General features: G+C 39.0%; 2 protein-coding genes across 2 annotated transcripts; both read right to left on the reverse strand.

Moving 5' to 3' along the window:
- Positions 1 to 207: 207 nt before the first annotated feature.
- On the reverse strand, positions 208 to 4,835 carry LOC122032752 (cysteine synthase). The gene is made up of 11 exons (XM_042592065.1): positions 4,681 to 4,835; positions 3,668 to 3,720; positions 3,461 to 3,570; positions 3,295 to 3,352; positions 2,639 to 2,902; positions 2,423 to 2,560; positions 2,248 to 2,299; positions 1,509 to 1,588; positions 1,152 to 1,211; positions 958 to 1,038; positions 208 to 539 (listed from the first exon to the last, which is right to left on the reverse strand). Exons 2-11 carry the CDS (start codon positions 3,707 to 3,709, stop codon positions 447 to 449), a joined length of 978 nt encoding a protein of 325 aa, XP_042447999.1. The 5' UTR covers positions 3,710 to 3,720; positions 4,681 to 4,835; the 3' UTR covers positions 208 to 446.
- Positions 4,836 to 6,038: 1,203 nt separating this feature from the next.
- On the reverse strand, positions 6,039 to 13,310 carry LOC122032749 (E3 ubiquitin ligase PQT3-like). Its single transcript, XM_042592062.1, has 15 exons — positions 12,327 to 13,310; positions 11,964 to 12,063; positions 11,587 to 11,668; positions 11,244 to 11,410; positions 11,021 to 11,100; positions 10,714 to 10,779; positions 10,476 to 10,632; positions 10,252 to 10,400; positions 9,974 to 10,138; positions 9,591 to 9,887; positions 9,302 to 9,343; positions 8,878 to 9,133; positions 8,546 to 8,674; positions 7,342 to 7,396; positions 6,039 to 6,788 (listed from the first exon to the last, which is right to left on the reverse strand). The coding sequence occupies exons 1-15, from the start codon at positions 12,490 to 12,492 to the stop codon at positions 6,180 to 6,182; spliced, it is 2,520 nt and encodes an 839-aa protein (XP_042447996.1). The 5' UTR covers positions 12,493 to 13,310; the 3' UTR covers positions 6,039 to 6,179.
- Positions 13,311 to 16,357: the final 3,047 nt, after the last annotated feature.

Raw genomic sequence — 16,357 nt, forward strand, 5'->3', positions numbered from 1 at the left:
ATCCTATCAAATTTATTCATTAGCAAGTTTGAACTTTAATTAAATAAATAATCTATAGTATTTCATCCTAATATGTTGAAATATAATTTAGAGTTTAAAATTAGAAGATATTAAAAATAATAGGTATAAATGCAATATAAATATTGGCTAAATGTTGTAAAAAAAAACTACTTAACTGAAGCAAATTCAAATGAAAAAGAAAAACCATGAAACTAAAACAACTCCAGTAAATTTAAACTTGAAAATTACACTACCATACAGCGACTCCATATTTATTGTAAATTGCCTAAATTCAATTCAAAAACTGTTGATCATAAATTCAACCTTATTCCACCACGCTAACAACGAGGTAGAGTTTATTTTGCCACGAATTGCAGTAGGGTAGAGCCCTGACAACTGCTTTCATCACATTGCTTTGATGGGGATTCTTAGCACACAAAAAACCTTCATGGCTCAAAAACCATGTTCTCGGCTTCCTTCTTAATTGACTGGTAGAGCACAGACGAAAGATAGCGTTCACCAAAACTGGGAAAGACGACCTGCAGCAAAGAATACACAAAGAGCAATTAAAACGAAAGGATGGAAAAAAAATTTCCTTCGCTTTGCATCTTCAGAAAATACAAAGAAAATTATAAACATTTATTAAGTTCTTCCCTATCTCTCTTTATTACTCAATTTCTTTTCAATTCATTCCAGTAAACATAGTGTCAGCAACGATGAGTGCAAACGTGGATGATTGCTACTTAAAATGGAGGACTTCAGCTAGATAGTAATCAAGTATACCAATCCAATATTGATTGGTCAGGGAAGATATGGCTGAGATGAGTATGCAAAGATGAAATGGTATGCCATAGTGGTTTTTTCAGATAAATAGTTATTATCTAAGAATCGCTTGATTATTTTATATTTCAAACATATACGTTATATAGAGAAGAATGCCAGTAAAATGGGGCATACAACGATGAGTTTTCCTTCATTTTCTGGCCTCTGTGCAATTTTAATGGCTGCAGCTGCAGCTGCACCAGATGATATGCCTACCTGCAATATATATTGTACTTGCATCAGCACAAAAAGAGTCCTGATAGATTTTTATTAGAGTAGAGTTGAGGAAGAACTTGAATCTTGTATGAAGTTTGGGAAATGACACTCACCAGCAGCCCTTCTTTGAGTGCAAGAAGCTTCGCCATTTCAACGGATTCATCACTTGAGACCTGGTCATCAGTGTGTAAAATAGAAAATCAAATTTGTTTGTAAATTTGCTTGTAGCATAATGCACTGTTGTTCTTTTGCAACGTAAAAAAAATAATCGGTGGGATCTCAAAAGAAGTGATAAAAGGCAGATGGCAATTGGAAACATAAAGATTTGTCATTGAGCCTGAAGGTCTAATCATTTTAACATCACGACCACTGTTCAGTGCAAAACTTCAACAAGATTAGTATGGCTTGTCAATGATGACGAAAACACTTGAATCACCAGGAAGCTATAAGACCTAGTTTCTCAAACTTACTTGAATAACTTCATTAACGAGATTGACATCTAAAACGCCAGGGACAAAACCAGCTCCGATCCCTTGGATTTTATGAGGACCTGAAATTATTGTTTTCAAAAAAATCAAATTGGTCAAACAAGCAAAAGAGTCAATGACAGAAGCAGGCCAAATTCAATCACTTAACCTAGTGAGAATTACAGAATAATATAAAATTTGTTTCTTGTTTCCCTTGAAATGGAAATGCCTAGCATGTTCTCGTGAACTGGATCATTAATAAGAACAAACTTTGTGAAAAGAAAAGGAATACAGGCTATTCACCAAATTCTAGAGAATCACCCAACTAATTACTTTTTAAGGGAACATTGTTAAAATGCAATGAAAGATTAAGATGTCAAGTGCCCACTCTTTCAAAGTCTATCGAAGCATAGGAAAGAGATTCTTGGTTGAACATTGCAACATACCGAATGAAAAAACAAAATCATCTCCAGCTGCTCCAGATGCATCAAAGCAGTATGGGCAATTCAAAGAGTATACTTATCGACCAAGACAAAATTCAAGCTTTTATTATTTTTAAGTTCATCAGCATGGGCATATAAAGCTACTTATGTTTGACACTTCATGTGTAACAAAGGATGGGAGGACTAATTAGCATATAAAAGCTACACATTTTTTGAGCAAGCTATGGTCACCAATTTCAAATACTGAAAAGAAAAAAGTCAGGACAGAAAGGAAAACACCTGATTAAGTTTTAACTCACCAGGTTTTCCTCCAGATAACACAGCACTTTCAGTTGGTTCCACACCACAAAGCTACACATAGAAAAGAATAAAACATGAGCAGATAAACCATGCAAATGAGGGAAAAGAAATTTGTGCAAGAAGTGTAGAAGCTGAAACTGATAACATTAGACAGTCATTTTTCAGTTGTACTACCTTAATGTTGGGATTTTGCTCCTTAAGGTACCTTCCTGTTCCAGTTATTGTGCCTCCTGTTCCAATACCAGAAACCAAAATATCGACCTTTCCACCCGTTCCTTTCCAGATCTCTGGTCCAGTTGTCTCATAATGAATCTACACGTATAAGCCAAACAAAATTTTTAGCCATTTTAGTAGGCAAAGAGTTTCATAAACAGTATCGCCAATATATACCTTAGGGTTAGCAGGATTATCAAACTGCTGAAGAATATACGAATTAGGTGTCTTTGCAGCAAGCTCTTCAGCCTTTTGGATAGCACCGTTCATACCCAAAACTGGATCAGTGAGAATCAATTCGGCACCAAAAGCTTTAAGAATGATCCTTCGCTCAAGACTCATTGAGGCTGGCATTGTAAGGATAAGCTTGTAACCCTTGGCAGCAGCCATGAAAGCCAGTCCAATACCAGTGTTGCCGCTAGTTGGTTCAATCAGGACACTCTTCACAAAGAGGAAAATTTTTCAAATGCTTATTTAATTAAAAAATTCAGAGACTTAATAGGATAACCAAAAAAGAAGCAATTCATTGTTTACACGATTGGTTACCAACAAAAGTTCTTTTTAGCACCATAGCATGCCTTACTAAAGCTCAGACTTCTTTTAGGATTCTTACAGATATATATTTTGGAAGGATCACTAAATATGGATTTATTAAAGCAACTAAACTTAGTTTGCATGGACAATTGCTGTAAATTTTAAGCTGCTAGTGAGGAGTGACAGCGTTAAGTTATTTTCTTCAAAATAAGAAATAATTCTGGTCAGTTTTCAGGGGGGAATAAAGATTTACCTTGAATTCTTTTAGACAAAAATAAACAATTGAAGAACAGATTTACCAGTCCTGGTGTGATAAGACCCTTCTCCTCCGCATCAGCAATCATGCTGTATCCAATCCTGCCAGGAAAATTATTGTCTCGTTAATTGGAGTCACTAAGAATTCTAAAGTGAATTGAAGTTTCAGGTGGAAGGAAACCACGTGCCATGAACATAAAAAAAAAATACCTGTCCTTCACGCTGGAGCAAGGTTCCATCATCTCAAGCTTTGCAGCAATCCGGGCTCTACAGCCATTTACTACCTTATTGAGATACACCAGTGGGGTCTTTCCAATCAACTGAAAATTTAGATGGCATAGAGACAAGCAAGGCTGTTAGTACTTAACGTTTTTCTGTCAGGAAAAAAAAAACGTGAGAAAAAAGAGAAGAATGTACTTCAGTTACATCCTTTGCTATTTCTGCACTGGATTCACCCATTTTTAGCTTAGCTGCAAAGTTCCCAACAAAAGTTAGCATATTTCTGTCATTAGTTGGAAAAAAGACTTCATATCTTTGTTCCAAAAAGTCAAATTCATCATGTCATAAATTTTCAATCCCGGAAAGAAAAAGTAATGTCAATTTACCATATTAAGCACTCAATTAAAAAAGAACTCAAAATGTGTATCTAACTTTAATATTTACTAGGGAGCACACTTGTTTTCCAAAACACTCTTATTGTGATTTCAGGGCTATTCGCAGTGGTCATGATTTCATGGCCAGATCACAAGCATTCACTCCTGGCTGGGTGCGATTTCAAGGTCACCTGACTCTAGAGAGCTTGCACGACCACAATTTCGCGACCAGGCTGCCTAGCCACGATTTCATCTTCTCTGCTCTTCCCTATGGCCAAAAAAAAAAACAGGAGAGCTTGCGGCCATCATGATTTCACAGGCAAACCATGAGCATTCGCAGCCACAAGCCTGCGGCCAGCCCGACTGCAGTGATCTTGCATCCATCCGGCCTCAATTTCACAGCCACAAATGCACGGTTGAATGGCTGTGAGCTCCCCAGAGTCTTTTTTTTACCCCAATAGGTGCAATTGGTGAAGGGTACTTTAGAAAACATTGATGCTCTTTGGTAAATATCAAAGTCATGTAAGCGTTTTAAGTATTGTTTTGTGAGTGGTAAATTATCCAAAAGGTAATTTTACGTCAAGGGATCGATTACCATCGCCAAAACCCCAATCAAGGTTTTGGCGAACGAAACAACAACCCTAGATCGCCGTAAAATCACACAAAAACCTCGTATTTCGAGTCCATAACAAACAACAAGATGAAGATTGTATCATGACAAGTAATAATCTCAGTATCAATCAAATAAACAGTCAGATTCACAGCCGGAAGCAGAGTTACAAAAGCAACCAAATCATACTGAAAAACAAAGAACAGGAAATGAACATTCAGGATTACCGTGGTTCCAATGAAGAAAAACGAGATCGAAATTCCTCCTTTCCGAGAAAAATCTCAGATCCACAACTCGCCTTTGCTAGCGATCGCCCTCCAGTCCCCGCTGGATTTTAAGAATGGTTTCTATGGATACTAACTACTCCATCTGTTATTATTTAACCTTTTTTGGGAATGATAGCATACAGGACAGGTTAACAAAACTACTCTTTTAAATAAACCCAAGAATTACCGGAAACAAAATTAGCCTCCGCTACGAGACCCCACAAGATTGCCAATAAACAACCGAGTGATTGGTTAGTGAGTACGACAAACTTATCCCCACGGATCTCTAGTTGGTTAAAAAATAATAATAGTCTTGGTAGCATAGACGATCAATTCTTGACGTACACGTACTATCGGAGAAATCCATCGAGCATCCATAATAAACAAAATATTTCTTTCGAATATTTGTTATTTCGAATATTTTACTGTCTAAATATCTCATAAATTAAATATTTATGAGTCCATATATTAAATATTTCACTATATCTTAAATTTCAGAATTAAATATATATTTTTATTTTTTTCACTGGTGATCTTAATATTATATAAATATTTAAATATTCGATGGACTGAAATTAATCATCGTGAAAAAAATAATTATTACCTGGGAGGAAAAAATAGTCTGGTTTTCGTCATCGATGACGTATCAAATCACTAAAAAAGATTGCGTTTTGATTGTGTAAAGCATTTATCTTCATCCAAAAAAACTAAAAAAAAAAGATTGGGGGAATATCAATTTAGTTTAAAAATTATAATTTTTTATTTTATTCATTATTTTTAAACATTGTTGGTGAAGCGAGACAATTCTACTATTTCTTCCACTAATCTATTTTCTGTGCCCAGTGCCCTGTTGATCCCAGCCGCCCCCGCCGTCGTGGAGGCCGTCGCAGGAAATTGAACAGGACAGCGGAAGCATCGTCGTTGTCGCGTCGGGATCGAAGAGGAAATTGAAGTGCCTGAAGACGACGGGGGAGGCAGGGGAGGAACAAAAGATGGCGAATGCCGGAAGAGGTGAGGAACGAGAGGTGCGGCGCCGGTTTCCAGTGAAGCACTGGTACGGTAACTGTAATGCATTTCATTGTGCACTCGATGTAGATATAAGCGGATTGTATATATTGTGCATTTTGAACTTTTTCTTTTTTTCTTACAAAATAGGTTTTGAATAGCAATACGATATAAATGGCTGGTGTTGCGAAGAAAAGATCGCATGTAGCGCCAACTCGTAGCATGGCGCCGGGAATGCAAATGGAGGTGCCGAGCAAACTACCTGCTGTTTTCCAATACTAAACCGAAATTCCAAGGCACGGCACTAATGAGCATCAGCAAAGAAAAAGAAAATTTTTAGGGGTATTAATAATTGAATTCTCATTTATGAAATTGTGGACTTAATCCATCGATAATCACGTAATAACATCGACTGACGACTGGAGAGCGCCATTGACTCCGATTCATTCCAGGTACTATCTCTCTCTTCTTCTTTTGCTGGCAGCACGCTCATGGCCGTGGTCGTTACCGTGATCCCTTCCGCCCCGCTCCTGAGACTCGCGCTCACGTGAACGCCTCGGCGGCCTGGTAGCCGCTTCCTCAGCGTCCGCAGTTGCTTCCCTCCTCGACGACGGCCTCCGCTTGAAATGGTAGTCCTCTTCGCTAGACTCGCAGTCGTGGCCCCTGCTTCCCCTCCTCGCGCTCCCTGACGAGTTCCTCCCTGTTCGCTTGACCTCATCGCGGTGCCCATCGGAGCCTGACTTGTGGCTCACCGGAATCTCCTTCACCCCGTTCCTCGGCGCCGCGTCGGACGAGGAGGAGCCCTTCCTCTTCTTTCCCTCTCCAGGCTCGGGGAAGCTGATGCGGGAGAAAACGCTGGCCTTCTGTTTCCTGTCCGCCTTAGCAGCCTCGGCCGCGGCGGCGGCGGCTTCGGAAGGCTGCTCGTGGTCTGTGACTTTCCTCTTGCGAGGGCGAGGCGGCGAATGCCGCGTAGGTTCGCGCTCGCGGACCGATCCATGCCGGTCCGTGCCTGCAGACTTCTCAGAACGGTCGCGGTCAGACCGCTGCGGGAGGGGCATCGGCCTCTGCAATAAAAAACAAAGAAAGGAAACAATTTAGAATTCGACTACAAGTGACACCGGTTTTAGTCCACTAGTTAGTGGGGTCCACCGTGTCCATAGCCGGCACCATAACGAAAGACATTTTACCTTTATTCGCGGCCTTTAATCTAACGGTCAGGCCTATCAGGCAACCGGAAATTTCTTATCACTTTTTAACTAATCAGAATAATTAATTACTGATTTACTTTTCAATGAATATGCCAATTGATTATTAAAATTCTTAATTGTGGAGCAAATTGAAACATGAGAAAAATAAACAATAAACAATAGCTATGTACCAGTATTCACCCTCGGAATGGAGTGACTAGGGCACAGCCACTATCTTAACTCCAGGATGTTACAAGTTTACATCATTCGTAGAGGGGATGCATAAAGTGGAATAAATAAATACGTGGTATATCGGTTGTTATTAGTATTGTGATAGGCCGTTGCAATAGTTTATGTTTAATGACGGTAAGGTAATAGAACCATCGATCCAAAAACGAGTACGAACAATGATGGACAGAAAGAAACATACAGGCTTTGGTTTCATTGAAGCATCATTTATGCTGCTTGACTCCCTCCTGGGCTCCCTGTTTCATCGAGGACCATTAAATGACAAAGGTAGCAAAAAGACCATTAAATGACAAAGGTAGCAAAAGCAATAAGAAAAAAACAAAGGTGCTTTGCAGCATGCAGTATATAGCTACGAGAAGCTAGTTTGATATATACTAAAGAGGGCATTTTCCTGTCTTTCATGTAGTATATCAAACTAGCTTCTCGTAGCTATTCCACAGAATGAAATAGTCAAATAGCTATTCTGGAGGAATGAAGTAGAAATTAACAGAATATAAAAGGTAACCATTTGTTCAATTGATGAAATAAATATTTTATGTTTGATTCCAGAGAATGTTATAAAGAATAGTATAGAAATAATATTCGTAATTGAAAAAAAATATATGTCAACAAATATTTTGACAGCCTCATCTAGTTCGCATAATCTACCTAATCCAAGCTACAAATCTACCTCCAATTTTGAATGCCCTATTGGGTCTCCCAAACCCCTGTTTGCCCCGTGCAACTCACCCAACTCAGTTGCACTAATTGGTCTACAAGCTTTGATGGGGAGTCAACTTGACCCAGCCCACCCACTCAACTCCATCCACACTCCACTCACTCGATCGTCCGAAAAGTCTGTCAGGCTCAATTGACTCACCGTTCAATCCGATCAACTTAACCCAATCGACTAGAATGACACACCAAGCCCAATTGATTGGTTAATAAAGCCCATCTCGACTTAGCCTAGTCTGTCCATTCAGACCAATAAGCCTGCCTAAATCAGTTTTTCCATCCTGTTCGAACTAACCAACCCATCCAACTCACATGCCCTGACCAGCCTAGCCTGATCAGTCAGTCCCTGTCGTTCCTTGCTTGTCCAGCTCAACTGGCTAACCTGACCAAAACTAGCTAACCTGACTGAACCAATCCCTAAGGCATGCTCAGCCCATTCGACCTAATTGGTTCCTCTGGCTCGCTCAACCACTCAGCCAATGGTCGAAGCTACCCATTTGATCCCTCCAGCCTGTTCAACTTGTCTAATCCCCTCTTGCCCAGCCTGATTGGGTGTATTATAATAGACAAAGAATTGCCCCTTCTTAAATAACTGAAAACTTTTTAATCACAGAGGGAAAAAAGGCAAACTGAGTATCTACTGAAACATAGATACCGCAGAGCACAATTACCTTTCATTGAGTCGGTCTATTTCTCGCTTGCGCTTTATATCAACCTTCCTGGCCTCAATCTCTTCTCTGCTCATGCCTGGAGCCCCCTGAGTCATGCCCATGCTACCCATGCCTAACTCAGATAGATCCCTACACAAAGACCAAATTCGGACTACCACATTATTAAAATAATTAACACACTGGAGAGTAAATAACAACATGCAAACAAGGACACAGAATTTCAATGGAACTCACTCTTCATATCTAGTTATAGCACTTCAAACATTTTAGATCTAAAACAACAAAAGAATGCTAGCAACCATTATATTAACTTTCAACAATCAATAGCACACCTTGGAACTGTTGGCATCATATAAGCTTGTGCTGCAAATGGATCTTGCGGAAACATCCCTCCGCCGTATGGAACATCAAAGGGACCAGGTGGATAACCCATGAATGGCATTGGAGCACCAAAAGGAGCCATGTAGGAGGCATCAACTCCGAGTGGCATCCCCCCTCCCCAGTAAGGGTTGTAACCTGAAGCTGCCAGAGGCATACCAAAATTTTCAGCTCCAACATCTGGGTAGCCTCTCCATTGCATATCAGTAACTGCAGTTTAGATGAAGAAGAATGGAGTTAAGAAAACCATTGAGGATGTTTGGACCCCTGAAAAAATAGTAGTTAGCTAATGCCTAAAGTGCAATGCATTTCACGTTGTCACCCTTGAAGTAAAAGCAATATATAATTAAGGGACCGCATCACTGCAATAGGACAAACCTGGGGCAGGTACTCGAGCTTTCTTTTTCTTTTTCTTCTTTCCTGCAAAATCAAAACCAGTAGAAAAATAAATCAAAAATCAATTCTGCTATTCAACTTATGCTCAAACAAAAGAACCAATATTACAAATGTATAGCACGTGATAAAATTCATTTAACTGATCAAAATAGTTAGGAATAAACAGCTTGATGGTGATAATAAACTTTGAACCATTTAAATTACTAGTCTACAACAACATTGTATCTAAAAGAACAGATAGACTAATTAATGATCAGAAAAATGTTTTTACCTTGTTCTCCAGCAGGTTGCTTTTCCTGGACATCCTCAGTCACCACTGGAGCACTTTCTGGTGACTTTTGCCCCTTGCTAAGAGATTCTGGTGTTGCCTCAGATACATTTGCAGTTACAGCAGCTTGCTTGTCTAAAGAATTCAACTCATTGTCTGCTGTTTTGATTTCACTAGCAACTTCCCCATCCTTCGTATGGGAAGATTGATCCATAGGAGGGTGCTTAGACTGACCTTTTGAAGCAGCAGAAAGGGAAGGAGACGGAATTTTTGGCTGTACTGGAAGAGCTGATTCCATATCTGCAAATGCAATTTTTTTGTCATTTTGTGATCGATACAACAAAACTAGTGTGAATCCAAAAATTGAGCTTGTCTATAGTACATACCTTGGACATGAACCAGGCTTCCGGCATTTTCTGTGCTACTGGTTGTTGATTCCAATATCCGATTAATTGTTTCTCTGAGTGTTTTATTTGGAAGGAGGTCATCCGCCAATATATTAGTAGCACCACATATGCACATCAACTTTGACATAATGTAGTCTCTAATACCTTATTACAAAAACAAATAAACTCAAACTACTTGATGATATGCTGACTAGCTAAAAATCTCAACTAAAAATTATGACATAAGAAAACAAATGTGCAGGAACAACGAGACTCACATTTATCACAGAAACTCCTGAAACAGCACTTGCTAGTTAGCACTGCATCTTTCATTACCTCTTTACATAATGGGCATCGCAGCTCAGGAGGAAGATCACTAACAGGACGAGAGGTCGGTAAACCCTCAATCTCTTTCTCAAATGCAGCTCTAGGTAACAAAATTTATTGTGAGTTATGCAATATATTTTGACAAACTACACATACTGTACAAATAATTTCTTACTCATTTGGCTTTAAAACAGCAACTGCTCCACTTGGCAAAGCATAGGATCCATCAGGAGTAGCCATCAACATTGATTTTGGAATCCCTGTTGGAGGTCTCACCCTCTTGATATCATAATTAGGGTCTCCATTTGTGGGGCAATGCTGGATAAAATGGCCTGCACACAAGTGTCACTGGCTTAATTTGAAAGTGGATTTTAACTGCCAAGAAGACCAAAAGCCAGGAAATTGTATAGTACCTGGCACTTTGCATCTATGACAGACATAACCAGCTGGGGGTGTCTTCCGTTCAAGCATACCACGTCCTTTATTTTTCCAAACAAACAAATTTTCAGCGGACATGTTAATCAACTATATAAACCTATAATTTAGATACAACATGATAAACTGAAGGGCTTCTCTGTTGCAAATCAAAATATGCATATCAGGAAGAGACTCAGAGTTTACCATTTGGAGTCTCTTTATCTTAATTTGATACAATTAAGTAATCATTAATATTGCAACAAGAACCTCTCAAGGTTAAAGGAAATAACAAGTACAACTTACCAAAACCACGGCCACCCATAGTCCTTCCACCAATGCCTCTTCCATGACCTCTTCCAGAACCATAAGATTCTTGAGTTTGACTAAAAAAAAAGAAATCAAATAAATTAGAAAGGGAAATCTGAATACTAATTGTGATTAAACAAAGGATATAGTGTAACTTTACTATTCTCTATCAGAAGATTTAGCCAGTGGACATAAATATTTTCAAAGAAATATGACTGACCGACTCCAGTCAAGAGCTGGTGTATCAATTAAAGCCTTAAGTTTGCTTTCCTCGTCAACATTGTTTACAGGAGGAACATCGACGACAGGAATACTGATTTGTGACTGGTTTACATCAGGAATGGCATACAGATCATTTCCAAACTCATCCCATTCATATTCATCAGGCTGCAAAATTCCAATAGTATGTTATAGTCATTTTACCTTGAGGCCAAACATATTTTATTGAGCTCTCCACAACCAACACAAGAAAATCATATGAAACAAAACCTAAAAGTCTGTTTCAGTGAGTTAGAAATATTACAGTGACCTTGTTAGTCCATCATAGAAATATATAAACTTACATATTTGTTAGTAGATGAATCCCCAACCAGCATGCTGCTCGCTGGTCGAAGCTCTTCTACCTTGTCCTCTACAACTTTAGGCCTGCATATTAGTATATTATATTTTTAGCATTTCCAATTAGACATGAAAGGATAATTATGAGTTTAAGCCTTGTATCTAAACGCGGGCAAACTTGGAAAGTTCAAAACTTCTATTGTTATCACCAGTGTTCAACCAGAAAAACAGAGAACCAGCAGGGAAAATGGTTAACTAGCCAGTCCAAGTTTCAAAACACTAATCATCACAACATTATCATCATAAAATAATTGTTGCTGATTAATACTATTAAGGAAAACACTGAGATGATGCACTAAAGTAATAAGGTCCAAGAGAGTACTCGTCTCTTTCTGTAAGAATAGGCTTCCGAGGTCGTCCTGGCACTCGACGAATTAAAACTGAAGTGTTTTTGGGTATCATTGCTCCTTCATCTACATATTCTGAAACCGAAAAATGGAGGAACAAAAAGCTCATAAAAATCCAAAGAAATTATTTGAACTTCCACAAACCCAGAGAAAATTCCAATAAAAGCATATCCACTAAATTGAGCATAACTGGCTGAAAACAGTCAACCCACGTCACTAAATGACAATGTTCCCTATACCGAAAAGATATAGCTTCACCTTATCTATTAACTGCTAGTTACCAAAACGGACTACTCATTAACCAGATTCAACAGTAGTACTCCAGGAAAAGAACCAACCTTCATTAGTCTGCGCATTAGAGATCATGAGGTCGAAATCAGTGCCCTTTCCAAATAGCTTGGTTTCAAAAATTCTCTCTTTCAAATTGGCAACAGATATAAATTGCCCCTCTATGGGAATTGAGTCGTAATCTTTGGCACTTTTAAACTTATAATACACGGCCATTACTTTTTTTTTTCTCTATTCTTCTTTCTGGTCCAATATCAAAAAAATAATAATAATTCCCAAAATAACAAAACTCTCGGAGTAAAAATGAACCGCAAACTGATTAAAGGCCAGAATAAAGAAGTAGGCCTGATTTTAAACAAGAACAACAGAAATCATGGACTTGTATACAGTAGATTTATCTCCTTTCTAATGATTCCCAGAGGGAGGGCCGGCGGGCTCTGTCTTTAAATAATATCTCCAAGATCCATCTGAAAAATAGCCCAAAAAGACTTGCTTCGTACGGGCAGGATGGTGGACGCAGCAGAATCAACTATTCGCAGATGATGGCGAAGAGCTCTATATCACTTCCTGGAAGACGCAATCTCCACTGGTCGCCGCTTCGAATCAAGCTTCGCCGAGCTAAAGCCCCTTCGCTCGAGTGGCCGACACCAACAAACCAAAATCTGGACGCGGGAGGTGGCAGCAAGGTATCGATCGGCTAAATTCCAGTCGAATCGGCGGCAAATTTCGAAGGTCGGCCACTTGTAGGTCGAAGTTCCCCCCACTCCAGCGGAGACAAAACCCTAGATCGTTCCCCTCGACCGCCCAATCTCAGGACGAGTTGAAGGCAGCGCGTAGATCTGCCTCCCGGAATCGGGTGGTGATGGGGGAAATTAGGGCGGTGAGGAGCGCTTGGGAGAAAAGTAGGGATTCTGGAGAACTGGATCGGGCTCAGCGATTTGGGGGCAGCGATGGAGAAACGGAGAAAGAGCGAGGAAGAGAAGAAGAAATGCGTTGAAGGGGCAGAAAAGGAAAGTGAGAGAATAGGTTTTTGGATTTGGGGGTATTTTTATATCGTATGGGATAAGAATCGGTGTTGGCTAAACACGCACCGTAAAAGACGCACCCCGTCGGAGATGAATTTGTGGGACCGCAGGAAGGTGTCCCGGAAGAAGCGGTTGGGCCCACAGAGAGGATGCTGCGTCATTATTGGAGGGTGGCCAACAGTTTGGGTGCGTATTTGGGTTGGTTCGCCATGGCAACGGGTGGAAGCTTGAGGCCTAAAAAAATTAAATTCAAATTAAAATAGAATAATATATGTTTGTGGTTTCGTTTGATCCGTGAACAATGTTTTATGTTTTTTATTTTTTAAAAAAAAATAAAAATATTATTAACTTTTATAGAAAAATAGTTCATGGATCCCAAGTAAATTTGATTAATCAAATTGGGTTTGAACAATATTAAATCTTGAAGGATTAAATCTATTATCTTAATAGATCTTATCGAGGTTATGATCCAGGGGAGCCAATAGAAAGACTATTTTTATTAATAAATATAATTGTTTGATATTTTTTCCCTTGCCCTTATTATATATGCTTAGATTATGCTAGATAAGGATCAAGACATAATTTACACTTGATTAGTTAGACCTAGGGGTTTCAAAAGAAAATTAAATATCCAATTTTTTTAAAAGACTTTATCTAGAAGTGGTGGATAATCTCATTCCCAAGAAGTCATGGTGCATCACCACAACTTGAAAGTCAATCCGTGAAATAGATATTTAATTGACTAATTGTAAAACTTAAGTCTAACTCAAATATAAATTAATCCTTAGATGATAACCTAAATCAAAGATAAAATTAAATCATCTCACAAAATCCATAAGGGTCCCTGCTTGATAACTTAGAAAATGAGTGAAATGAACTTAGGTAATCCATTAAAATAATCCAATTTAATCAATTAATTGAATTTAATTTAATTTAATTAATTTAATTTAATTATTTAATTTAATTTAATTAATTAATTAAATTAAATTAATTAATTAATTTAATCAATTAATTTAATCTAATTAAATTTAATCAATTAACTTAACTAAAAATCCAAAACACATAAAAGTAAAACATCACTTTGTAAGGGATCATGTAGCTAATGGTGATATTGTACTTAACTATGTTAAGTCTAAATCAAACCTGGCTGACATTTTCACAAAACTCTTACTTGAACAAGTTTGTTAGTATTTCAAAATTTAGACTTAGCCTAGGTATTTACCCCCTAGAAAGCATATACCCCTAGTTCTAGTCAAAGCATCTTACAAGCACACTAGGTTTACCTTCTGATCTTGGTCCATATGCCATTAGTGTGAGGTAGTTGGTGTGTTTTGGTTTGTCGCTGTCCGATTGATCCACGGATGATTAATCCCACGTTGCTTTGAGGGCTTTCTTATTCTTAAGATTCGGATAGCTATTATTGTAATATCCCTTATTGTTGCATCCAGAGCACGTGACGTTGGTCTTGTTGTTGCTGGAGTTTGAAGTGGAGTCGATCTTCTACAGGTCTCTTTTGGTGAAGTTCTTCTTTCTCCTGGTGAATATATTTCTTACTAGGTTCACCAGGTGTTCTGTTGGATCGAAAGCGCTAGAAGGGGGGAGGTGAATAACGCTCGTGACTTTCACGTTCGTTTCGTAAAACACACAGAATATGCAGCAGAATAATAAAGAGAAACAAACGTTAACATAGTTTCTTTTACTTTGTTCAGAGCCTGTGTCGACTCCTACTCTAAGGTCCGTACGTAAGAGTGCTTTCGATGGGAAATCACTATAAGTTCGAGAATCTTTACAAATAAGTAAATACAAGTATTGAACTTTAAAAGATTATACCGACAAATACAAAGATGATGGAAGTAGTCATCGATTGTCGGAACAACAGAGCGTAGTTGGAGCGTTCGGAGCAGTGCACAGGAGCACAAGTTGTTCTTTTTCTCGTTGTCTTCAAAGCGCTGCTCAAGGCTCCTTTTATATCCTTTTTTGATCTGATCCAGATCCTTGAAACTCGAGATCAAGTTTGACCCAAAGTGGATCGGTCGACCGATCCCCATGTTCGGTCGACCGATCAGATGATCTCCTCCTCATCCGATCCGATCACCCCGGCTTCGATCAAGTCAACTCTTATCCTCGGTTTGGTCGACCGATCCCTCGATCGACCCGATTTGCAATATGGAAATTTGATCCTGTTGTACTGGGTTTGGTCGACCGATCTAGCCGTTCGGTTGACCGATCAAGGCTAACTCTGACCCTGCAGAATTGTTAGTTTCCTGTAAAATAGAGTTAGACAAATAGAAAATAATATCAAACAAATAAGTTGACAACTATCGGACTGTCCGGTTCTAACTTCTGATTTCCTTCAGAAATCCTAGGTCGAACCGACGCCTACTGTTCCCTCACCGGGGAGCGCGTCCTCACCTACTCTATTCAGGAGAGTTTACTTGTTGTCATGTCGGTCCTTCAGACCGACTGGACTTTTGCTCAGCGCACGAGGCTCCAAGACTTTCTGCTGGATGTCTGCTCCACGTCTCGTCCAGTCTTCCATCTGGTTCGCGACACCAGGACTTTCCACCTAGAGTCCCCGACTCTAGGACTTTTGCCCGAAGCCCTCGACCTGCTAAGACTTTCCACCTAGGGTTATCTCCCCCTAGGATTTTTCACCTGCCTAACTGCAGCTAGGACTTTTGCCTAAGTACCCTTAGGACTTTTCTGCAAACTCATTCAAACATGTTAGACCACAAATGACCTTAACTTTGAACCCTTTGTCATTATCAAAACTTAGATTCGGTTGTCAGATACTTTCCACACCAATAATCTCCCCCTTTTTTATTATGAGAACAAATATTCAAAGTTAAGTAAAAACACCGCAAGAAAAAAAAACATAGTAAGATCATAGCATACATGCAATATCAAATTGTTCTAGTTATTCAACTTTTAACTTTTTATTCATTTTTTTAACTTAACTTTTCTCTCCCTCTTTGCCATATATCAAAAAGTACTAATTATAGAAAGGAATAATCAGCTTCCCCTGAAAGACAGCTCGTACTTGAAAGTCACGAGCG

Source organism: Zingiber officinale, chromosome 11A (assembly GCF_018446385.1).
Source record: "Zingiber officinale cultivar Zhangliang chromosome 11A, Zo_v1.1, whole genome shotgun sequence".
Taxonomy (NCBI): Eukaryota; Viridiplantae; Streptophyta; class Magnoliopsida; order Zingiberales; family Zingiberaceae; genus Zingiber; species Zingiber officinale.

What these genes read in the sequence shown, in the direction of transcription:
- LOC122032749 (XM_042592062.1), bottom strand. Translation starts at nt 12,492, where the DNA reads ATGGCCGTGTATTATAAGTTTAAAAGTGCCAAAGATTACGACTCAATT. An exon ending in ATGATGCCAACAGTTCCAAG is followed by an intron (nt 8,675 to 8,877) that starts GTGTGCTATTGA and finishes GTCTTTGTGTAG; the next exon opens with GGATCTATCTGAGTTAGGCA. An exon ending in CTTCAATGAAACCAAAGCCT is followed by an intron (nt 6,789 to 7,341) that starts GTATGTTTCTTT and finishes TTTTTATTGCAG; the next exon opens with AGGCCGATGCCCCTCCCGCA.
- LOC122032752 (XM_042592065.1), bottom strand. Translation starts at nt 3,709, where the DNA reads ATGGGTGAATCCAGTGCAGAAATAGCAAAGGATGTAACTGAA. An exon ending in TGCTCCAGCGTGAAGGACAG is followed by an intron (nt 3,353 to 3,460) that starts GTATTTTTTTTT and finishes TTTTCCTGGCAG; the next exon opens with GATTGGATACAGCATGATTG. An exon ending in ATAATCCTGCTAACCCTAAG is followed by an intron (nt 2,561 to 2,638) that starts GTATATATTGGC and finishes TTATACGTGTAG; the next exon opens with ATTCATTATGAGACAACTGG.